General features: G+C 34.2%; 1 protein-coding gene across 3 annotated transcripts in view; it reads right to left on the reverse strand.

Annotated features, from left to right (window-relative positions):
- Positions 1-203: 203 nt before the first annotated feature.
- The window catches only part of LOC136035636 (molybdenum cofactor sulfurase-like), a 90,415-nt gene continuing 64,884 nt past the window's right edge, over positions 204-25,734 (reverse strand). For 2 of the 3 annotated variants that reach the window (XM_065717532.1, XM_065717531.1), the window contains 2 exons: positions 10,749-10,853; positions 204-550 (listed from right to left, as the gene is read on the reverse strand). In XM_065717532.1, the coding sequence (XP_065573604.1) occupies positions 371-550; positions 10,749-10,853 (285 nt within the window). In that variant the 3' untranslated portion in view covers positions 204-370. Of the gene's footprint in view, positions 551-10,229; positions 10,336-10,748; positions 10,854-25,734 lie in introns of those variants that run through there. The other variant, XM_065717534.1, reaches the window with a different exon arrangement.

Below are 25,734 nucleotides of genomic sequence, written 5' to 3' on the forward strand. Positions count from 1 at the left end.
GAGGGGGGAGGGGAGGATAAACGTGGTTAGATTTACAAAATTGTCTGCGCCAGTGGAAATGGAAGTTGTAACCATGTAAGTTACCTACATTTAGTGGTAGGTACAGTCTCTTAACGTATCTTAATAATTCACACATTTAATTTTTTATATTGAATCTTTGACCTAGCATCAGTTGAGAATATCAACACATAATTTTCCAAAAGTTTGTCACGGATTAAAGTCTTTATTTTGGAACGTCTTTATTTCTTTTTTAAGCATTACATTCTTACTCTAACTTTCGAATGAGTTTTTTGCCTGGCATATTAACAAAGTTGAGAAAGAGATGAACAAGTGATCAGTGGTTACACAATCAAGATCTTCAGGGGCTGCTTTAATAATCGCTAGTTCTCAACTCAAGTTTCCCATACTCTTCAATCATTGTCAGGACATGTACACCAAAGGGCATTTTTCTGCCCCGAAGCCGAACAAGAGAAGTCAGGGGCTCTTTGCTTCTCTCACCAGTAGATTGATTAACGCATATCATTTGGCAACGGCTACAAGGCCCAAGAACCTGAAAAGTCGATATAAATGAGAATGTGTTTACCACAAATGAAAAGAATTATTTTTGTGGAGTATACATTCGGAGGATTATTCTGTAAATCATTATAGACTAACTTCAAAAAATTTTCACTTTTTCAGCTTCATTTTCGTTGTTTATTTTATTGTTTACATTTTTTGGCCTATCAAATGCCTAATAAAATCCCGGGAGTAAGAAAAAATAAATCAAGAAATGGATCTTCTAAGTTGTGGGTAAAGCTGAATCAGATCCAAATTCAGAAACTGAATATTCTGACCATCCATTTAGTCTTCGTTGACACGAGAAAAAAAAAGGAAAAGCAATCTACCTTCCTGGAATAGTATTAGGCGAAACTTATCCTGATCTTTTTTAAGGAGAGGGATACAGCTCTGTCCGACACGTAAATGGGTCTATTTTTGGTGTGGAAAGTCACAAACAATAAAAAAAAAGAAACAGGCCTAGTATATGAGCCATAAAAATACTGTTGATAAAATTTTAATAGATCCATTCGTTTTTTTTGGGGGGGGGGGGTACACTGACCCAATAGTGGTGTCAATTCTGAGGATTTATGATGGGGGTAAAATGTATTTTTTAGAATCTATGGAGGCATATTTGTCACACTGAAGTTTGACTTTCTGCTTATAAAGGCATTAGAACTTTTTCCTGTTCAATGGAGCCCTCTCCCGATATTCTAGTATCACTGATTCGGAACAATCACCACTGGAAAAAAAAGCAATAAAACAAAAAACACACGTCTGTGATCTTTCTCCTGGCAAAAAAAACACAAACACCACATTTTTGCAGATGGAAACTTGAAACCTCTACAGGAGGGCTCTCTCATACGCTGAATCTGATGGTGTGATTTTCATTAATATTCTTTTACTTTTTGCGGGTATTTAACCCCTTTTTTTAAATCATGCAAGCAACAATTTATGGGTATGTAAACAGATGCCTAAGGCCTTAAGGACCTGATAATAGTTTTGTTGTTGTTGTTTTTTTTAAAACACTATTAGTCTTTCAAGAACTGAATAAAATGTTCCGAAATTTTTCAATCCTGAATCCGTAACTTCCAATCAAAATCTCTTACCTTATATAAGAAAATTCAGGTAAAAGGTTCAGATAAAATCTTAATTCAGATTTTCACAATCAGTGTTCAGAGCCTCTAAATCAGGAGAAATGAAAAGAAAAGCTTGTTCAGTAACGGGAAAAAAATCACAATAAAACTCAAACACACAATTCATTAGGGAAATGGCTAATAGAGAGTCTTAATAAAGGTAAATAGCATGACGAATTCAGATTACAGTTGAATTTTTTTCAGTCAATGTTTGGGCCTAAGCCATACATGAAAACAAAATCTCTGAAAATTTCATCAAGTTAAAATTTACTAAGAGAAACTGAAAATTCAGAATTAGCTGTTTCCCGATTAACTTTTTCCAAAATTGTTTCCTAGAAACGAAGAAAATATAAATGTTTTCAACCTTAGGTCCCTAAGAGATTATTTTGTGTCCTAAACGCACCTGATGTTGCATGATTTCTAACAAGTTTTCTCTCGGAGTTTTGACAGCTTCGTTTTCCTTCTTGGACTATTTTCACTTTTTTTTTCTGGAAAATGACCTAAACTTCAGAGAAACACTTTTCCCCCATTTCACAACCTCCATACTGGAAAAAAGTTTTGGATTTGTAATTCTAACCCTTACCAAGCCACGGGCTACTGATCGCGATGAAAAAGAAGAATAAAATAGCTGCAAAAGCATGAGCTACATCTCATTCGGCATGCTTATTACTGAACCTTACTAGGGCCTTCATTAACTACAACTTTACTACTACTACTACTACTTCAAAAAACTGTAAAAAACACATTCATTTGTTTGCATTTTTTTACGTTTCTACGAGTAGGACAAAATTTTGAGGGGGGAGGGGGTTCAAACATCATGTCCCCCTGGAAAAAGTTTTGGATTTGTAATTCTAACCCTTACTAAGCCACTGAACGATGGGAAATAAGAATAAAAAAGCTACAAAAGCAAGAGCTACATCTCGCCCGGGATGCTTACCGAACTTTTATTGCTAGGGCCTTCATTAACTACAACTTCACCACTACTACTACTACAACTAACACTAAAACTGCTACTACTACTACTACTACTACTACTACTACTACTACTACTACTACTACTACTACTACTACTACTACTACTGCTACTATTACTACAACTGCTACTATTACTGCTATTGCTGGTACTGTTGCTAACAACAACTGCAGTACCAAACCTGAGGCCAACGCAGCTACGCACGCTTCTCCTCCAGCCTAGTCTATCCGAAACCTGCCTCTTTACAGCCTCGTAAGAACTTTCAGTTTCCCTTAAATCTTTCCTTGTGACATCCTCCACTCTATTCCGGGAAGAGCTACTTTTCGTTTGGCCCTAGACAGTTGACCGTCAAGGAATATCTTTGGCAATCTGTCATTCTTAATGCGAAGAACATCTTCTAACCATATCAATCTTTCTTTTGTTAAAGCCCTGGTGAACGCCCTGACGAAGATAGGTTGGGAATAAAACGTGGAGCTGTTCTGTGGCTGTGATATGGTTTGGGGTCTCCGCTTTGTCGTTATCCTAATTCTGAACTACCGGTACTACTTATTATTTGCCCACTATTAAAATTAAACAATCGAGTTTGGCCTAATACAATAGACCAATTTAATTTATTATAGAAAGCGATCGTAATCAACATTCATCCTTCGTCCGTACAGAAACTTGTATTCCATGAACTTCGATATATTTTTGTTCCTGAGGTGAAAGCTACGAAACAATTCCCACAATTCACATTTCTCACTTGCTGTCGAATATTTACTTGATAAAGGGTAAAGCAAGGGTTCGGTATCAAGGGATTATCCATTATTTTTGTTCGAAGGGAAGGGAAATTTTTTTTTAAAAAACGCGTTCGTTTGTATGCATTCTTTTACGTTTCTACGAGTAGCACAAAAATTTCCGGGGGAACCGGGTTCAAACTCCGTACCCCCTCCCCATGTATATGGCATTGGTTAGCACAAAAGGCAAGCAAACTACTTCAACTATTTATTTATATTTACATTATTATTGACTGCAACAAAAGCAATTCAATCAACACTTTCAATGTTCTTATTTAGTTGTTACTCATTGATATTTTCTTTAGTATTCTAAGCTTTTTAATACTTTTATTCGACGTTTTGCAAAATAAGTAACATTTCCTAGATAAAACTTGAAAAGGGGTTTATTTCTGTTCAGGGCTTTCAATTAAATTGGTATAGTATATTTATGCTAGTATAGTTTTAAAAGGTAGCCAAATAATGTTGGGAACGGTGACAGATGTAAATGATGCCAAACATTCTAATTTTGACGATTTTTTTATAACAGATAGGTCGTCGTTAACATCTAACGAAAAATTGAAATTAAAAATAGATAAGTTTAAACAAACTAGTGGTCGGCTTCCCAACATTTGGTACTTGTGTATTATGTAATACACACTCGATAAGTGAAGATTGGTGACTGCTAAGAAAAAAAAATACTTTAGTAACAAAATTATGAAAACAACAACAAAGAATTATGGAAGGGGGGCCACCCAGAACGCATTATATTAAATACGTAACCTAAAATAATCTAACCAAAATACAAACTAAATATTCAATTAAAATATAGCTACAATGTAGTTTCCCAACAAGCCGAAGGTAATTGTCTGGTATAGACAGCGTCTCATACTCGCAATAAAAGTTCTCGAGTGTGTATTATATAATAGACAAGTAACCTACATTTTTCCAAAGCTTTATTATTTTAGCTTTTAAATGCTTGTACTGATTTAAAATAAAAAAGAGGATCTAGTGCAAAACATCTTGTAACGACTGAGAAGATCTTTCCATATTAAACTTATTATGGACTAATAACATGCAAGATAAATTGAAAAGATAGAAAAAGACTATTCAGATCTTATGCTGTGATTATAACCTTTTCTATATATTTATTAATGTGGTTCGGAGCAAGGATAACAGTGTGAATTATATGCTGCTAATACTACTGCAGAATGTAGAAGAACCAAAAACTAAATATTTAAAACGTTTTCTTTCAACCTAAAACTGTAATTAATGAAAATAGCACTTATATATGTATATATATATATATATATATATATATATATATAATGAAAAAAGAAATCAACAATGCAACAGCACAAACACGTAAAAAAAGGAAGACAGAAGGAGAAAAGAAAGACTGTTTTCCTACATTAGTAATTAATATAGATCAGTACTTAAATGAGGCCTTAACACTACTCATCCATACAATTACATAGGTCAAACAGCATAGCCATACACAATCAACCATAAAGAATAATCCATGGACAGGCAGTCGTGTTGTAAGTAAGCATAAGTCGTCATTTACCAAATATAAAAAAAGACAAATAATTCAGAGGCAACAACCCAACACAAGGGCTCATCAGGAGAATACACACTTGCCTATAGGGTTTCGGCACTTTAAATTCCCTACCTAGGCAAGTGGCATGATTACCATAAAATCCCTATGGTATCCCCGTGTTAGGTATCACCCCCAAAATATATGCCTATGAAAAAAACAAGCAAATGTAAAACAACCAAGTAACACCAAAACAAGCTTATCCTACCTTAGTTCTAGATCTCATGGATTTAAGTTACCAATTCACAATCAATATATTATATATATATATATATATATATATATATATATATATATATATATATATATATATATATATATATATATATATATATATATATATATATATATATATATATATATACTAGCTGTTGGGGTGGCGCTTCGCGCCACCCCAACACCTAGTTGGTGGGGGCGCTTCGCGCCCCCCCCAAGCCCCCCCGCGCGCGTAAGTCGTTACGCGCCATAATAGTTACGCGCCATTGTAGTTGTGTCCCTATGTCCCACCTGTGAATATAGATAGATATATATATATGGTTTTAACTACGTAAAACTTGCGAATATACAACATTCTTTGCTGTCCCATTGTCTTTGCATATAAATAGATTGTCAGGTTTACCGACTCTTGAACATGCAACATATAATGGTCCATGGGAAAACAATCTGTATTCAGATCTATACCTCATGATTCTAATGATTGCCCTTGAGCTTTGTTGATGGTGATTGCTAATCGACCATTCCCTGTCCCGGTGTCCCGGTCGTCATTTACATCCCCCTGTTTCCCCCGGTGTCCCCGTTGTAGTTGTGTCCCTGTGTCCCGGTCGTCATTTATATTCCCTGTGTCCCGGGTCCCGGTCGTCATTTGTATCCCGGTGTCCCGGTCTGTATATACATTCGTTTTTTAGTTTTGTTTTTCTCCTTTATTTTTTTCCTTTTTTTTTCTTTTTTAGCTTATTTAGATTTTTAGATTTTTTAGTTTTTTTATTAGTTTTTAGTTTTTTTTTCTTTTTAGTTTTTTTGTCCCGGTCGTCATTTATATCCCCCTGTTTCCCCCGGTGTCCCCGTTGTATATATAAAAATAAGTTGTCTGTCTGTGGATGTGTGGATGGATGTGTGGATGGATGTGTCAGGTGACGTCACCTGAAAAAACTGGATTAGGTGACGTCAAAACTGAAAAAACTAAAAAAAGGCAAAAACTACAAAAAAAAACTAAAAACTAATAAAAAAAATAAAAAAGCTAAAAAACTAAAAAAACTATAAAGGTAAAAACCAATAAAAAACTAAAAAAAAAACTGAAAAAACTAAAAAAAGGCAAAAACTACAAAAAAAAACTAAAAACTAATAAAAAAAGTAAAAAAGCTAAAAAACTAAAAAAACTAAAAAAACTAAAAAAAGGTAAAAAACTAAAAAAAATAAAAAATAAAAAAAAACTAAAAAAAAGGAAAAAACTGAAAAATAAGCTAAAATAAAGGTAAAAACCAATAAAAAACTAAAAAAAAAAAGGAAAAAACTAATAAATGACGACACTCAAAGAGAAAGCGACCAGGACAAAAAACTAAAAAAAAAGGCAAAAACTACAAAAAAACTAAAAACTAATAAAAAAAATAAAAAAGCTAAAAAACTAAAAAAACTAAAAAAAGGTAAAAAACTAAAAAAACTAAAAACTAAAAAAAAACTAAAAAAGGTAAAAACTAAAAGAACTAAAAAAGAAAAAAATAAATGACGACACTCAAAGAGAAAGCGACCAGGACAAAAGGAATGTTCGATTAGCAATCAACAAAGCACCGGGACACAGGGAGTATAAATGACGACCAGGACACAAGTAAAAAAAAAAATTAACAAAACTAAAAAGAAGGTAAAAACTACAAAAAAACTAAAAAGAAAAAAAACTAAAAACTAATAAAAAAACTAAAAAATCTAAAAATCTAAATAAACTAAAAAAGAAAAAAAAAGGAAAAAAATAAAGGAGAAAAACAAAACTAAAAAACGAATGTATATACAGACCGGTACACCGGGATACAAATGACGACCGGGACACAGGGAATATAAATAACGACCGGGACACAGGGACACAACTACAACGGGGACACCGGGGGAAACAGGGGGATATAAATGACGACCGGGACAAAAAAACTAAAAAGAAATAAAAACTAAAAACTAATAAAAAAAACTAAAAAATCTAAAAATCTAAATAAGCTAAAAAAGAAAAAAAAAGGAAAAAAATAAAGGAGAAAAACAAAACTAAAAAACGAATGTATATACAGACCGGGACACCGGGATACAAATGATGACCGGGACGCGGGACACAGGGAATATAAATGACGACCGGGACACAGGGACACAACTACAACGGGGACACCGGGGGAAACAGGGGGATAACCTGACAATCTATTTATATGCAAAGACAATGGGACAGCAAAGAATGTTGTATATTCGCAAGTTTTACGTAGTTAAAACCATATATATATATATATATCTATATTCACAGGTGGGACATAGGGACACAACTACAATGGCGCGTAACTATTATGGCGCGTAACGACTTACGCGCGCGGGGGGGCTTGGGGGGGGCGCGAAGCGCCCCCACCAACTAGGTGTTGGGGTGGCGCGAAGCGCCACCCCAACAGCTAGTATATATATATATAAATGTTTTTAAATATTTGCTCACTATCTGATGATTTTTTTGCTCACTTTTTGTGAGCAAAAAGTGATTCTGTTGATTTTTTGTGACCCATTTTTTGCTCACTAACTGCTCATTTTTCACATAAGTTCTTTAACTGAATAAGTTTTTTTAACTGAAGGTAAGGAGCGACATTAAAATTTAAAACGAATAGAAATTACTTGGTATATGAAAGGGGTTGCTCCCCCATCAACGCCCCGCTCTTTACGCTAAAGTTTGACTCTTTCTCTCAACTCTACTTTTTAAAACAGTAAAAAATTTAGCGTAAAGAGTGGGGCGTTGATGAGGAAGCAGCCCCTTTCATAAACGAAGTTATTTCTGTTAGTTTTAAGTTTTAATATCGCTCCCTACTTTCAGTTAAAAAAACTTGTTTTTTTATATTTAATTTCTGAACGTTTTTGAATCAATACATGTTTTGATATTGGCTCTACGCGGATGAATAATTAAAACGAAATTTGCATATGTGTTTTTTTTGGCTAAATGGCTTTCGCATAGTTTTGATCGAGTGATTTTGAGAAAAAAGGAGCAGGGGAGGAGGCCTAGTTGCCCTCCAATTTTTTGATTACTTAAAAATCATATTTTTAGTACGTATATGAGGGGGTTCAACCGCTCGTTAGTACCTCGCTCTTTACACTAAAGCTTAAATTTTGTCCCAATTCCTTAAAAATGACTCCCGAATCATAAAAGCCGTAGAATAAATAGTTGAAATTACTCAAAATATTTTAGCGTAAAGAGCGGGATATTAGGAGGAGGTAAGCCCCTCATATGCGTAATAATTTCTGTCCATTTTAAGTTTTAATGCTGCTCCTTACTTTCAGTTGAAAAAACTTTTCATATTTATTTTTTCATTGTTTTTTTTTAATAATGCTAGAAAATCCTGCGCTCCTTTCATGGAAATTTTCTTCCCCCAAGACAAATTCCTCCATGGAAAGTTCCCCCAACATATCTCCCTCTTTCAACCCCTCCCCCAACCAAAAAATCCCCCTGAAAACGTCTGTACACTTCCCAATAACCAATACTATATGTAAGCACTGGTCAAAGTTTGTAACTTGTAGCCCCTCCCACGGGGACTGTGGGGGAGCAAGTCGTCCTCAAAGACATAGTTATAAGGTTTTTCGACTACGCTGAAAAAATGGCTATCTCAGAATTTTGATCCAGTGACTTTGGGAAAATAATTAGCGTGGGAGGGGGCCTAGGTGCCCCCCAATTTTTTGGTCACTTAAAAAGGGTACTAGAACTTTTAATTTCTGTTAGAATGAGCCCTCTCCCAACATTGTAGGACCGCTGGGTCGATACGATCACCCCTGGAAAAAAAACAAAATACGAAAAAAAACTAACGAACAAATAAAAACGCATCCGTGATCTACCTTCTGGCAAAAAATACAAAATTCCATAATTTTTGGAGATAGGAGCTTGAAACTTCTACAATAGGGTTCTCTGATACGCTGAATCTGATGGTGTTATTTTCGTTAATATTATATGACTTTTAGGGGAGTTTTCCCCATATTTTCTAAAATAAGGCAAATTTTCTCAGGCTCTTAACTTTTGATGGGTAAGACTGAACTTGATGAAACTTATATATTTAAAATCAGCATTAAAATGCGATTCATTTGATGTAGCTATTGGTATCAAAATTCCATTTTTTAGAGTTTTGTTACTTTTGAGTCGGGTCGCTCCTTACTGCAGTTCGTTACCACGAACTGTTTGAAACTTGGATCCAATTTATCTGTATCTGATCGTCGTAAATTTCAGGATAAAATGTTCCGGAAGAAAATGTACGATGTTAAAATCTGCGCTCAGTATTCATGAAACCAGCCAAAGAAATAAAACCTAAAGGTGGGAACTGAGGAGCGTAGAGTCTTTTGGGTCCTCCTTACCCTCACCCCTGCGAAAAAAAAGGATTGCTTGGTATCTACAACTTACGGTATGTTTGCATCTGGACAGACTTTTGCATAGATATTTATTGCTACAAAAGCCTTTTCGGGCTTAAAACATACCAAACAATAGCAATACCATAACATAACAATGACAGAGTAATAACAAAAAAACACCCATAAGGCCTTAGTAACACAACAAATAAAACATGAAACTCGCACACAAAATACTAACAAAAATATTGTAATAACTTACAACTTCAATAACCTTAAACTACTCACAATTTATCAAAAATACATATCGTCTATGCTTCCTGTCAATTTTAACAAATTTACCCAGCCTTGCAATTTCATCAACATTACTACTTTTTAAAATACCTCATGTACTTCAGAGCCAGATTGAGCTACTTGATTACGGGTGTTTTCTTCTAACGCTCTAAAACTTCTTCCTCTGTCCCTTATTCTTCTCCTGGAGTATAGTTATGTCAAAATCCACGCTCAGTATTCATGAAACAAGTCAAAGAAATAAAACTAAACACAACAAGTACATTATGAAACTCGCAAAATAAAAAAAAAAAGTATTGTAACAACTTACAAAAACTACTCACAATTTATCAAACTAAATTTTTTCTATGCGTCATGTCAATTCTAACAAATTTGCCATGCAAAGTTATCAACATTACTACTTTTTAAAATACCTCATGTACTTCAGAGCCAGATTTAGCTACTTGACTACGGATATTTTCTTCTAACGCTCTAAAACTTCTTCCTCTGTCCCTTATTCTTCTCCTGGAGTATACTTATGTCAAAATCCACGCTCAGTATTCATGAAACAAGTCAAAAAAAAATAAAACCTAAACACAACAAGTACATTATGAAACTCACACACAAAATAATAACAAAAATATTGTAACAACTTACAACCTCACTAACCTTAAACTACTCACAATTTATCAAACTAAATCATGTCAATTTTAACAAATTTACCCAACCTTGCAAATTCATCAGCATCACTACTTTTTTAAAATGCCTTATGTACTTTCTAACGCTGTTTTCTTTTAATGCTCTAAAACTTTTTCCTCTGTCCCTTACTCTTTTCCTCGAGTATCCCGTGCTTATAGAAAGCAGAGAGCATGGAGTATACTTTACAGATTTTCGTTTCAATTCCCTATTTTTCTCAAGATTGATGACTGCTTGCTTACCTTAAAAATAATGCCGGAAACTTTAAAGCTTTCCCATTCTTCTTCCTCAAATGGATCAAGGCCGGAAACAATCAAATTTCCACGAAAACGGTCGATCATTTCGTCCTGAATGATAAGAAAAGTCGTTAATCAGAAATAATAGAAAATGATGTCCAGAAGTTCTCAGAAATACGGGTCAGCTTTAAGAAAAAGTGGTAAATTCAGCAAAAACGATATTTTCTTGGCAGTGGCATTGTTAATATTTTTGGTTTTCTGGCAATAATCGTCGAGGAATCTCTATAATAATGATTTTGAAAGGGGCACTTAAAGGGAGTTTTCAGGAATGAAGGAGACGACAAATTTGCCAAAGTGCAACAAAAATTATTTGAATTTTAGTAATTGAAAGAACGTATTTCTTCCACTGGAAAACATGATTTTTGTTTTTTGGAAAATATTCGCTAGTTTAGGCAATGCCGCATCCAAGGAAGGGGGTTATGGGTTTTAACCCCCCTCCCCCAAAATGTTTGTCTGACTCGTAAATACGTAAAAAAAATGAATATAAAAAAATTGATACATTTTCAAAGTTTTTTTTAGACAGCCCTCCCCATAAAAATACCCTTTTTTAAAATCCCATCCCCTTAAAAAAAATCCTGGATCCAGAGCTTAGGGGAGAGGAATCACCGCCAAGATTTTTCATCATGTTGTAATGATGAGGGCCACGATCTTTACGAAACTCAAATGAATATTGTGGCTTAATCGTATCTACCATAAATTACGCCACGAATATACAGTGGGAGCTGTATATTCGAGGTTGAAGACTGTGACTTCAACCTCTACCTCAGTAGACGGTACGTTTCACAAATAAGGAGCATGTTATCTGCATCGGTGATATCAATTTTATGGTGGTATTCTTTGTATAACTATCTGTTTATTTTTAAGGGTTTTGGTGCCATGAGGAGTATTCTACAAAAAGAAAACTTGTAATCAATTAAAAGAATTATGACTTGATAAGTTTATTTTACCATCGAAGGCCCCTTTCCCCAAACAAATTTTTTTTTAAGGATTCTCTCTTGCTCATAGGCGATTTCACCAATGAATTAAAAATTAGCGAGAAGGCTCATTCAGACAAATACTATTAATTGTAGTTACCTGTTAAGGTAGCAAAAAAGACATATATTTTGTGAATCTAATATAATTTATCACATTAAAGCGACATTTAGTGTTAAGTAATTACGATGGAGAATTAAAATTGGGGGAAAGCTGTCATCATTTTTTACTTCTTTCTTCTAAAAAGAACAGAGGTTAAATGTTTGAAAACAAATCTTCCCAATTGAATATATAGAACAACATTAAAACTTTAAATGAGCAGAAATTGTCCTAAACATGATAGAGGCTACCACACATATCAACCTACTGGATATTTCGAACACAAACACGGTGTTCATCATCAGCAGTAAAACAGCAGTATATGTGTTCGAAATATCCAGTTAAATAATTTTATATCTATTCACTGTCAATAAAAAGGTTTCATCCCTATTTTGAACTGTTTTACTTTCGTCATGGAAAGGCAGTGTGGTCTTCGAAGTTATCTAAACCTACCACTCATTGCACCAAAGTTTAACCAGTGCTTTACCGAAAATTGAAAGGTTATTAAAATACAGCAAACACTGCCGTTTTATAAATGTAAAAGTCTTTTTTTATGTTGACTTTCAACACTTTTTCATCTGAAAATATTATTGAGCAAGGGAAATATGCCTAAATGATTTCATCTATTCGCGAAACGCTGTAAAAAAAAGTTTTAGACTGAAGCTTAAAGATATCATGTTTAGGATGATTTATGATCTTTTAAGTTTAAACTTCACCGCTTACCATCATTTGGAAAAAAACTTGTTGCTTATTTAACCATAGACTAAATTATTCAAAAATTCATATGTCATAAAAATGGCCATATCCAGGGGAGACTGCTAGTGGAATGAAATCCCCCTCCCCCAAAATTTTTGTCCGGTGCAATAAATAAATTTTTGGTGCGTTATTTTAATTTTCTTTCTTCAAACCCAACTTGAAAAAAACGGCCCCTCCCCCCAAAAAAACTAGATGCTGCCTTGGTCGTAATGTGAAAGTAAAAAAAAAAACAAAAAAAAACTAAAATCAGGAACAATAAAGGCTGTCAATTTTAAACCGTTTTATCAAAGGTCAAACCCAGGCGGATTAGGGGGTTTTCTCCCCCCTAAAAATGTGTATATATATATATGTATATATATATATATATATATATATATATATATATATATATATATATATATATATATATATATATATATATATATATATATATATCTATATATATAAAAATAAGTTGTCTGTGTGTGGATCTGTGGATCTGTGGATCAGGTGACGTCACCTGAAAAAACTGGATCAGGTGACGTCAAAACTGAAAAAACTAAAAAAAGGCAAAAACTACAAAAAAAACTAAAAACTAATAAAAAAAATAAAAAAGCTAAAAAACTAAAAAAACTAAAAAAAGGCAAAAACTACAAAAAAAAACTAAAAACTAATAAAAAAGCTAAAAAACTAAAAAAACTAAAAAAAGGCAAAAACTACAAAAAAAACTAAAAACTAATAAAAAAAATAAAAAAGCTAAAAAACTAAAAAAACTAAAAAAACTAAAAAAAGGTAAAAAACTAAAAAAACTAAAAACTAAAAAAAACTAAAAAAAGGAAAAAACTGAAAAAGAAGCTAAAATAAAGGTAAAAACCAATAAAAAACTAAAAAAAAAACTGAAAAAACTAAAAAAAGGCAAAAACTACAAAAAAAACTAAAAACTAATAAAAAAAGTAAAAAAGCTAAAAAACTAAAAAAAATAAAAAAAATAAAAAAAGGTAAAAAACTAAAAAAAATAAAAAATAAAAAAAACTAAAAAAAAGGAAAAAACTGAAAAATAAGCTAAAATAAAGGTAAAAACCAATAAAAAACTAAAAAGAAAAAAAGGAAAAAACTAAAAAAAAATTTCATCTAAAAAACTAAAAAAAACTAAAAAAGGTAAAAACTAAAAGAACTAAAAAAGAAAAAAATAAATGACGACACTCAAAGAGAAAGCGACCAGGACAAAAGGAATGTTCGATTAGCAATCAACAAAGCACCGGGACACAGGGAGTATAAATGACGACCAGGACATAAGTAAAAAAAAAACTAACAAAACTAAAAAGAAGGTAAAAACTACAAAAAAACTAAAAAGAAAAAAAAACTAAAAACTAATAAAAAAACTAAAAAATCTAAAAATCTAAATAAACTAAAAAAGAAAAAAAAAGGAAAAAAATAAAGGAGAAAAACAAAACTAAAAAACGAATGTATATACAGACCGGGACACCGGGATACAAATGACGACCGGGACACAGGGAATATAAATGACGACCGGGACACAGGGACACAACTACAACGGGGACACCGGGGGAAACAGGGGGATATAAATGACGACCGGGACACCGGGACAGGGAATGGTCGATTAGCAATCACCATCAACAAAGCTCAAGGGCAATCATTAGAATCATGAGGTATAGATCTGAATACAGATTGTTTTCCCATGGACCATTATATGTTGCATGTTCAAGAGTCGGTAAACCTGACAATCTATTTATATGCAAAGACAATGGGACAGCAAAGAATGTTGTATATTCGCAAGTTTTACGTAGTTAAAACCATATATATATATATATATATATATATATATATATATATATATATATATATATATATATATATATATATATATATATATATATATATATATATATATATATATATATATATATATATATATCTATCTATATTCACAGGTGGGACATAGGGACACAACTACAATGGCGCGTAACTATTATGGCGCGTAACGACTTACGCGCGCGGGGGGGCTTGGGGGGGCGCGAAGCGCCCCCACCAACTAGGTGTTGGGGTGGCGCGAAGCGCCACCCCAACAGCTAGTATATATATATATATATATATATATATATATATATATATATATATATATATATATATATATATCAGTACAATCTCTAAGTGCGTTGCTTAATTGTCAAATTTCGACTTAATGGTTGAAGTAAAATTTAAACAATTTTTTTCTAAGTTGGTAGTCCTTTTTTCTTGCACCCAAATATTTGTTGTCATTTCACGGTTGCTGACTCGATACAAATCTGAGATCCTTCCGGTAGATATGTAGCTATTGTTTGACATCGTGTCATAGATAAGGCTTATAATATTACAAGACAGTCGGCTACCTGCTATGCATTCTTTCTAGTTTGTATCATTATTCTATTATTTTTCATACTTACTCTGCTTCTAAATTATGGTTGAAGCGGTAGCTGCAACCATGATTTAGTGATTTGCAACCTAGTAAAGAGCAAATAACAGTCCATAATAACCAAGATTTAAAAACGCGTTTTCAAAAAACTACCTGATGAAAAACAATTACCATCTGATAATGACTGAGGAATGGTAACTATTTTTTCGATTTATTTTCGACTTCTGCATCAGTAGCACTGATCTGTCTCCTGTTTTTTTTTTTTCTTTTTTTTTTTTTTTTTTTTTTCAGGCCTAGCCAATCACTAGAATATTATAGAAAGATGCTTAATGGCTCATTCAAAAGCTATTTCTGATATGTACGTGGTTTTTATAAATTCGGCCGTCTGTAAGTGCCATATGGCACTAAAACGGCACTTTTGTACTATTCCTCAAGAGGTGGCACTAACAGGCTTCTAGAACATCGTAGAAAGATTTTTTATAGCTCATATAAAAGATATTGCTCATATTTACGTTCTCCCTATAGATTCCATCATCAGCAAGTTACAAATGGCACTTCTGTGGCCATGTCTCAAGTGGGAAAGCTGGGCTATTGGGCAAGTATAATTTACAGGAGTTTAATTGCGTAGCTTATTACGGGGGCATGGAGGAGGAACATGCAGAAGGTGTTCTTGCAAACCTCCAGTTAAGGGTTTTGGACCAAAATTATTAAAGTGATACTTTTCTATAGTGATACTTTTATATTATAGGCGAAATCTTTAACCGCAGCAATTTTCACGGCTGTAATCTTTCATAAGTAGCATCATCAATAAGTGTCATTTTCCAAGATCATAGTCACAGCACAGTTTTCCCTGTAGCAAACTTCTGGGTGAAATTGGAACTATAAAGATTATTTTATGTTATGTTAAATGTTAATTAACGTTATGTTATGTTAAATGTTAATTAAAAGTTAATGTTAATTATATTAATTAAAGATTATTTTAAAGTTATGTTTAATGGATCATTTGAAAGCTATTGCACACGTCTAAGTGCTTTTTTTCGATCAATTCTACCATTAATAAGTGTGATATAGCACTGAAAACAACACTCTTGGTGCCACTTCTTAAGTGGAAAAGCTCTAAAGTACAAAACATGTACTGTTGCGATAGTTATGTTCCAGAGCCCTTACCTGGAGTTTGCAAGAACCCCTCCAGTACACTTCCCCTCCCAGCCACCTTAGTAAGTTTCGTAAATCATCTGCTCATCAGTAAGCTCCTGAAACATTAGCAGGCTACCACACTATCGTAGATAGATCTTTATTGGCTCAATTAAAAGCTATTACTTATATCTACTAGGTTTTTGCAAATTCTACCATCTATCACATTTCACAGACTTCAATATTAACTGGTTAGGACACCCCCTCCACAATAACTCATTCGCGCTAACGTTATTTAGAATGTTCAAAAAGCTATCTTAACGAATTTAACGAATCTTATGTTTCACTTTTTTTTCGTAAAGAATTGGGATACAAAGTCATACTTTAGCCTAAAGAGCGAAGTTTTTAAGAGGGGTATCCTCCACATCCCACCACTGAAAATTTGGGAGAATTTGCAATGAACTCTTTGTCATGGTTGAAGCATTACTTGCAACCTAGTAAAGAGCAAACCACAGCCCATAGTAACTAAAAGTTAAAAAACGTAACAATAGTCTTTTTCCTTCTTTTTTCCAGGCCTAACAGGTTACTAGAAGATCATAGAGAGATGCTTAAGAGCTCATTCAAAAGCTATTTCTCATATGTACGTCGTTTATATAAATTCCGCCATCTGCAAGTGCCGTATGGCACGAAAAAGGGCATTTTTTATGCCGTGTCTCAAAGGGGAGTGACTAGCGAGCTAGCGAGATTTTGATGGCAAATATAAAAGAATTTGTTCATATACACGTTCTTCTTATAAATTCCACCATCTGCAGGTTTCAAATGGCCCTAAAAACGGCGCTTTTGGTGCCATTTCTTAAGTGAAAAAGCTGGGACTAATGGGCTACCAAAAGTTTTTAGACTGATATTTAATGGCTCATTTGAAAACTTTTGCTCATATATGCGTGTTTTTCTTATTAATTCTACCATTCGTAAGTGAGATAGAGCACTGAAAGCAACACTGTTAATGCCACTTCTTAAGTGGAAAATCTTGGAGGTATAAAACCGTATCACTTTAACAATTATGGTCCTAAACCCTTAACTGGAGGTTTGCAAGAACACCTTCTGCATGTTTCTCCTCCATGACCCCGTAATAAGCTACGCAATTAAAGTCCTACAATCACTAAAATATCAAATTACACTATTAGAGGCGCGGTTCTGTTAATACAGCGCGGAACTTGAAATTAGTTTATCAAGTTGCGTTCGATTCCAACTTGGATTTTTTTTTTTCAGTCATGGTTTATCCCTTTTAATGATTAAATAAAAAAAAAGTTTTTTTTAACTGAACGTAAGGAGCGACATAAAGGACAAAAAGAGGAGCTAGATAAAACGAGCAGAAATTACCCTGTATATGAAAGAGGCTGTTCCCTTCTCAACGCCCCTCTTTTTACGCTAAAGTTTGACTCTTTCTCTCAACTCTACTTTTTAAAACAGTATATACTTTAGCGTAAAGAGCAGGGCGTTGAAGAGGGAACAGCCCCTTTCATATACAGGGTAATTTCTGCTCGTTTTAAGTTTTAATGTCGCTCCTTACTTTCAATTAAAAAAACTTGTTTTTTCTATTTAATTTCTGAACGTTTTTTAGTTAATCCAGGTTTTGATTTCGGCTCTCCGCAGATGAATAATTAGAGCGAAATTTGCATATTTATTTATTTGGCTAAATGGCTTTCTCATAGTTTTGATCGAATGATTTTGAGAAATAAGGAGGGGGAGGAGGCCCAGTTGCCATCCAATTTTTTGGGTACTTAAAAAGGCAACTAGAACTTTTAATTTTTTACGAACGTTTTCATTAGTAAAAGATATACTTAACTTACGAATTAGCTTACATAACAAACTTCTATATTCGTATGTTTTCATTACGTATATGAGAGGGTTCGTCCACTCGTCAATACCTCGCTCTTTACACTAAAGCTTAAATTTTTTCCCCTGAATCACAAAGGCCGTAGAATAGATAGTTGAAATTACTAAAAATACTTCAGCGTAAAGAGTGAGGTATTAGGACGAGGTAAACCCCTCATATGCGTAATAATTTCTGTTCGTTTTAGTTTTAATGCTACTTTAGTTTTAATGTTGAAAAATCGTTTTCATATTTATTTTCTCATTGTTTTTTTTTTTAATAATGCTAGAAAATGCTGCGCCCCTTCATGGAAATCTTCTTCCCCCATGAAAAATTCCTCCATGGAAAGTTTCCCCCACATAACCCCCTCTTCTCAACCCCTCCTCCCAACCAAAAAATCTCCCTGAAAACGTCTGTACACTTCCCAATAACCATTACTATATGCAAACACTGGTCAAAGTTTGTAACCTGCAGCCCCTCCCACGGGGACCGTGGGGGAGTAAATCGTCCCCAAAGATATAGTTATATGATTTTTCGACTATGCTGAATAAAATGGCTATCTCAGAATTTTGATCCGACGACTTTGGGAAAAAATGAGCGTTGGAGGGGGCCCAGGTGCCCTCCAATTTTTTTGGTCACTTAAAAAGGACACTACAACTTTTCGTTTACGTTCTAATGAGCCCTCTCGAAAAATTCTAGGACCACTGGGTCGATAAGATCACCCCTGGGAAACAGAAAAAAAAACATACAAACAAATAAAAACGCACCCGTGATTTGTCTTCTGGCAAAAAATACAAAATTCCACATTTTTGTAGATAGGAGCTTGGAACTTGTACAGTAGGGTTCTCTGATACGCTGAATCTGATGGTGTGATTTTCGTTAAGATTCTATGACAATTAGGGTGTGTTTCCCCCTATTTTCTAAAATAGGGTAAATTTTCTCAGGCTCGTAACTTTTGATGGGTAAGACTAAACTTGATGAAACTTATATATTTAAAATCAGCATTAAAATGAAATTCTTTTGATATAACTAGTGGCATCAAAATTCCGTTTTTTAGAGTTTTGGTTACTATTGAGCCGGGTCGCTCCTTACTACAGTTCGTTACCACGAACTGTTTGATTACTTTTCAGATAATCCACTATTTTTGCAAATGTGATGTACTCCTTTTTAAAGCATATCCCGGGAAGGCTCATTTTAAACTTATTACTCATATCTACTTGCTTTTTATCAATTTTACCATCCACAAGTGTCATATAGCACTTAAAACGGCACTTTTGGTAGCACTTCTTAAGTGGAAGAGTTTGGAAGCATAAAACAGTTTTGCAATAATTATGGTCTAAATCCATTAACTGAAGGCTTATAAGAACCCCTCACATATACTCCCCCTCCAGAGTAAGTCTGAGTAAGTCTCATGAGTAACCCTCTGAGTAAGTCTCATAAATCGCCTACTCATCTTAAAGGTAAAAGAATATTGCGATATCTTTTAGTAAATATTGCGAAATCTTCTATTTTCGATCCATCTATATTTGTGTTTTCCCAGGGGTGATCGTATCGACCCTTTGGGCCTAGAACGTCAGGAGAGGGCTCATTCTAACAGAAATGGAAAGTTCTGGTGTCCTTTTTAAGTGACCAAAAATTGGAGGGCAACTAGGTCCTCTCCCATACAACTTTTTTTTTCTCAAAATCGTCCAATCAAAATTTTGAGATAGGTTTTTTAGTTCAGCATAGTTGAAAGATCCAATAACTATATCTTTGGAGATAAAATAACCCTTACCGTCCCTAGAGAATGGTTTTTAAGTTATAAAATTTGCCCATTGTTTACGTGTAGTATTAGTTATTGGGAAATATGTATACATTTTTCGGGTGGGGAGGGAGGAAGAATCTTCTGCTGAGAGGATTTTGCACGGGGAGAATTTTTCATGGAGAGGGAAGTTTACAGGGGATGAACTTTACGGGGGAAATTTTACACTGGGTGAATTTGCCCGAATTCCTATGCGAAATATCTTTTTCTCTTGTTTTCTCTTTGCCGATTGTATTTTACGCATGCACGTTAAGGGTAATTGTCTGGGGCAAATTTTCGCCAGGGTTTAATTGTCCAGAGGAAATTTCTGCGGGGAGACAGATTTTTCCGTGGAGTTGGAGACAGGTATCCTGTTGTTATTTAAAAAAAAGACCAGAAATTAAATAAAAAAAAAAGAAAGCTTTTCAACTGAAAGTAAAGAACAACATTAAAACTTAAAACGAACAGAAATCATTACGTAAATGAGTAGGGTGACCTCCCCCTCAATACCTCGCTCTTTACGCTAAAGTTTAAATTCTGTCCCAATTCTTTAAAAATGACTCCTGAAACACAAGGTTCGTTTAATTAGAGGAATAAGTAACTTTTTTTAAAGTGCCGAAAAACTGTCGCGTGAAGAGAGAGGTGTTGAGGAGGGGGCACCCCCCCTCCGTACAAGTAATAATTTCTGTTTTTTTAAGTTTTAATTGTGCTCCTTACTTTCAGTTGAATTTTTTTTTGTTTCTTATTTCATCTCTGATTGTTTTTTTAAATAAACCTTGGAAATTCGGTACTCCCTTCATGTAAAATACTCTTCCCTCAAGAAAAAATTCCTTTATAGAAAGATCCTCCCATGTATCCCTCTCCCGTGACCGTCCCCCCCACACCAGAAAAAATGCCCCCTGAAAACGGTTGTCTACTTCCCAATAACCAATACTATTTGTAAACAATGGACAAAGTTCATAACTTGCAGACAAACATTTTTTTAAGGCAATGAAAAATGTATGTCAATTAAAGAAAAAGTATATAAAAATGAAAAAAGTAAGTGATTACAAAAAATACAAAAACAATAGCCTACTTACAAAAACTTAGATATAGCCTAAACTCCCAGCATTCAGTTCTTTTGAGCAATGCCGAAGCATTGGACGGATATTTTTTAACAATAAAAATATTAAACCTATTAAACAATTATAATTTATAATTTTAATATAAAAATATTAAACAATAACAATTTTTAACAATATCGACAGTTTTTGACTTGGTTATCAAACACCAAGATATTTAATTTCTTTAGACTCAGCGTTTATAAAAAGTAACACATTATCAACGCAGTTTGATTAAATTAAAACAATAAAACTAAGATTAAGAAAATCAAACAAAAATTTTTAATTCAATATTTTTAATCTAATTTTGAATACTAAAAACCAATATATTTGACACCTTTTACTTCATAACTGTAAAAAATTAAACCTTTTTCGGAGTGGCAACTAGATAAATATAATCACTCCTGGAAAAAATAAACGATAGTAAAACACGAAAAATTATATCCTTTCAGAGGGAAAGTACAAAAAATTCCAGCATTCTGTTCAGGAGAAATATTTCTGATTATAGTGACTTCATAGATCAGCTCATGAGTACTCTCGCAATGCAAGCAAAAGTTGACGGCATATTTTTACCGAAATTGCCCCTTATTAAGTTGTTTTCCTTGTGTTTTCCGTAATTTTACGAACTTTCTTGTGTACTAATACATGCACTAATTACTAATAAACAAATACGTATCTAGGATCGTAATAAAAAGCTGATTCTTTGATGGAATGTTACCAATAGTTAGGCTCTTATACTTTCGGTATTGACAAGTATCGTTATTTACTTACCATTCATTACTATGAAGAATTTGATATTTTTTTGGTTAATCACACGAAATCATATAGAAAAAATATTCGTGGAAAACTGAAAAGGGGTCACTCAGTCACAAACTAGAACTTACTTTTTCCTTATTAAGTGTCAAAATCTATTGGCAGGTAGCCAAAAATTTCGATCAAACGTACAGTGATCGTCATCAGCAGAAACATTAAAGCATTAAAATTAAACTAACAAATTGTTTACGTTTCATTGACTATGTCTGAGAGAGTTCATTAACAGGGTTCATTCAAAGTCTTGAACTGTAAGTTTTTGTTTTTTTAACATTGTATAAATGTAAGTTGAATTTCTAATAAAGGTGGCAAAAATAGGTGGTAAAAGGTGGCAAAAATATTACTTCTAAAATACGTCGTATATATGGGAAATGTGACCAATCAAATATATAACTATAGCATCAAGCATAGCATAAAATATATAACAACATTTTTTTTGCAATTAGAAGAAGAGGAATATTTTGTCGCCTTCATTAGGTATTCAACTTACATTTAGGCAATGCGGATGAAGGATGACAGATTACCAAAGATTGTCCTCTTCAGCCAACCATCTAGGGCTAAGCGGAAAGCAGGTCGTCCTCGTCTGGGGCGGGAGGATGTCATAAAGAAAGATTTAAAGGAAGTGAGAACTCCCTGGGAGGGTGTAAAGAGGGAGGCTTTGAATAGTTTGGGATGGAAGAGGAGTGTGCGTATCTGTGTTAGCCTCAGTCGGCTTGGCGATGCAGTGAGCTGTTAGTAATAGTAGTAGTAGTATTTAGGCAATTATATTTAGGTAATTTAATTATTTAGGCAAACGGTCAGCCGTTTCACATACCTAGGCTCCTAGCTTTGTACTGATGGATCTTCCGACGCTGATATCCAACAGAGAATACAAAAAGTGCAGACAGTCTTTGCCTCCCTTCGGAAACTCTTATGGAATCGCCGCGAATTCAGTGTCCGAACGAAAGTTTGAATCTACATGGCACTAGTCCGCACCGTTCTCCTTTACGGATGCGAAACATGGTCGGTAAAACTACAGCATGAGAATATACTGAAGGTGTATGAGCATACTTGTCTGTGAAGAATGCTCAGAGTAAAGCTACGTGACCGTATCTCCAACGCGGATAAACGTCGAATGTGCAATATTCAGAGAGATGTTGCGCTCACTATTAAAGAACGTCGTTTGAAATGGTTAAGCCCTGTATTACGGAAACCGCCAGAGTACCTGCTTCGCCAAATACTTCTGGTTGAGCCTATTAGCTCCTGGAAGAGACGCTAAGGAGGACAGAGGAAGAACTGGTAGAACCTGGCCAAATCAGACCTTGAACCTATCGGGGGTATCAGAAAGTTCGGTCACAGATGGCCAACTCAGTAGCTCGCTTTTGTAGAGCAGCTGGCAGAAGATCGAACAACATGGTTCAAGAAAGTTTCCACGATCATCGATGCTGGGCGAGGTGGAAACGCCTGATTCCCGCCACAAGTACACATTGGTCAGATTCGAGATTATCAAGCTGCTGTTTTTGCATATCGATGTTGCAATGATATATGTCCTCCAGTTTTTACCAGTTTTTTTCGAGTAAATCGTTCACTCCATGGGTATGAGACTAGAGAGGCAGATAATTTTATTGTTGAGTACCGAGACACCACACGTGCAGCTTTCGGAATTAGGTATTTAGCTCCGGCTATTTGGAATGATATCCCAGCTGGCATTAGGGAGGCGGAACATATTGGGTTGTTTAAAGTAAATTTAAAAAAACATTTATTGGAAGTGGGGAGATAATTCTTTTTTTTCTTTTTCTTCTTTTTTTTAATTATTGTTAGCTTTTATTTATTTATATTCTGGTATTAAGGAGTAATTGAGTGAGAGTGTTTTGTCCTTCTTTAGTTTCCGTTTTTTTAGTTTCTGTTTTTTTTTTTTTTTTTCTTATTAATTTAGGTTGAGAATCAGAGGATTGCAGCCGTCCAACATCAGGCTCTTTGAGCCTTCCCCAGGTCGGTTGTGTGTATTTATAGTTTTTGTAGTTAGTAGTTAATAAAGAGAGTTCTTTTATATTCAATACGTGACCTAAACTAACCTAACCTGACCCAGCCAAAATAACAACTTTATATTTAATTAAAATATAGCTACGATCTAGTTTCCCACCAAGCCGAAGCTAATTGTCTGGAATAAAGGCAATGAAAACAGGTTATTGTCTCATGTTGACGATATAAATTCTCGAGTGTGTGCTACATAACAAGGAAGTACCCAAATTTCCATGCGTTTTTAAAAGTTTTTTGTAGCCCCTACCCCCAAAACACCCCCCTCCAGATAAAAATCCTGGCTACAGCCTTACTGACCACCCCTGGGCTAGTATGATTTTATAATGCTTTGTTGAAGTGTTATTTTTGGGAGGGCTTTTTATATTAACTTCGTCTTTATAATTTTTAATCGTTGAAGTAAAATAGTTTAGTAACACATCAATAAAATAAGTGTTTGGAATTTTTGACGGGACCTCACATAAATGAGTTAAATTATTCAAAATAAGAGACTTATTTCGGAACTTGTATTGCGATATATGGTTTTCACGCTGTATATAACAGACAATTACCTTCGGAACGTTGAGAAACTACATTATAGCTATATATATATTAAATATTTAGTTGGTATTTGGGTTAGGATATTTTAGGTTACGTATTTAATATCATGCTTTCTGGGCGGCCCCCTTCCATAATTCTTTGTGATAGTTTTCATAATTTTGTTATTAATGTATTGTTTTTTCATCATATTTTGTTTTATTTCATTAGCATTCACCAAACTTCACTTCTTGAGTGTATATTATATAATACACAAGCTCCATTATTTTTTTTTTTACAAGAAGATTAGACATACTGATAAACAAGTATCGATATTTCAGTCCGGACAATAGCGTTGAAGCAAAGAATTAGCGTAATTAGCAGGCTGTCCAAATCTTTTTTTCAAAAGCGACATCATGGAAAGACCTCCTACCAAGCGAAACGCATGAAGACTGGTCAGTTGCAAGCCGGCATCTGTCAAAAATCTATGTCAAAATCTCATTCGTGGGATCTTGGGTTTGTACATTGACGCCATAGGAGGCGATGGAGTTTGTCGCATAGCCTTTTTTCTTACACTTTGTCGCTTCCTTTGCAAAAAACCGCGGCCGATACTTATTTCCTTAAGTTATTTTCCTTCTCCACGCTCCCTAACCAATCCCAGTTATGCAGTCATATTTCAGCAAAGGCTAATATTTTTAAGACATCCTTGCAAGGTCGTGTCCAGGGGATGGGTTTGAACCCCCTCCCCCCAAAAATAAATGTCCGACTCCGAAAAATGTAACAAAATGCACATTGACAGGTTTTTAATACATTTTTTAAGTTGTCGCAACCCCCCGAAAAAATACCCCTGAACAAAATCTTGGACACTTACGTGTTATCTTGACCACTCTCAAGAAGTGAAGTTAGGTTAATCATAATCAAATATACGTAATAATGACAATACAATACTTTAGTAACAAAAATTATGGTAACTACAGTAGAGAATTATGGAAAGCAAGTGGTCCAGAACGCATTATATTAAATACCTCGCCAACTCTATATATTAAATATTAAAATTTACCTGCATAGTAATTTATCTCACTCTGACTAAAGAGACGGCAAAACCGGTTTTATGCGGATCAAACTTCCTAAGTGTGGTCGGGATAACAAGTAACTACCAAATACAGAATACACCCTTGGATGATTGCCTAGTTTTTATTTGGTTTTGTCTAATTTTAATGCAAAAATCATCAAATACCTTTTGTCTTACTATGTTCGGTAATCTAATATTTTATTTTTAATTTTATATGTCCTGTTGTTTTCCCCTTTTTCAGCTTTTATGGTCTAGAAACGTTTTGAAATACAGCAGCGTCAAATTGAGCTATTATGACAATAGCCTAATATAGACATATTAATATAGACTAATAACACATATCTTTCATAGTATGTCATTTGAAACAAAGGAATAGCTATGAGAGGATGGGTCGGAAGAATTGAGAAAGGGG

Source organism: Artemia franciscana, chromosome 14 (assembly GCF_032884065.1).
Source record: "Artemia franciscana chromosome 14, ASM3288406v1, whole genome shotgun sequence".
NCBI lineage: Eukaryota > Metazoa > Arthropoda > Branchiopoda > Anostraca > Artemiidae > Artemia > Artemia franciscana.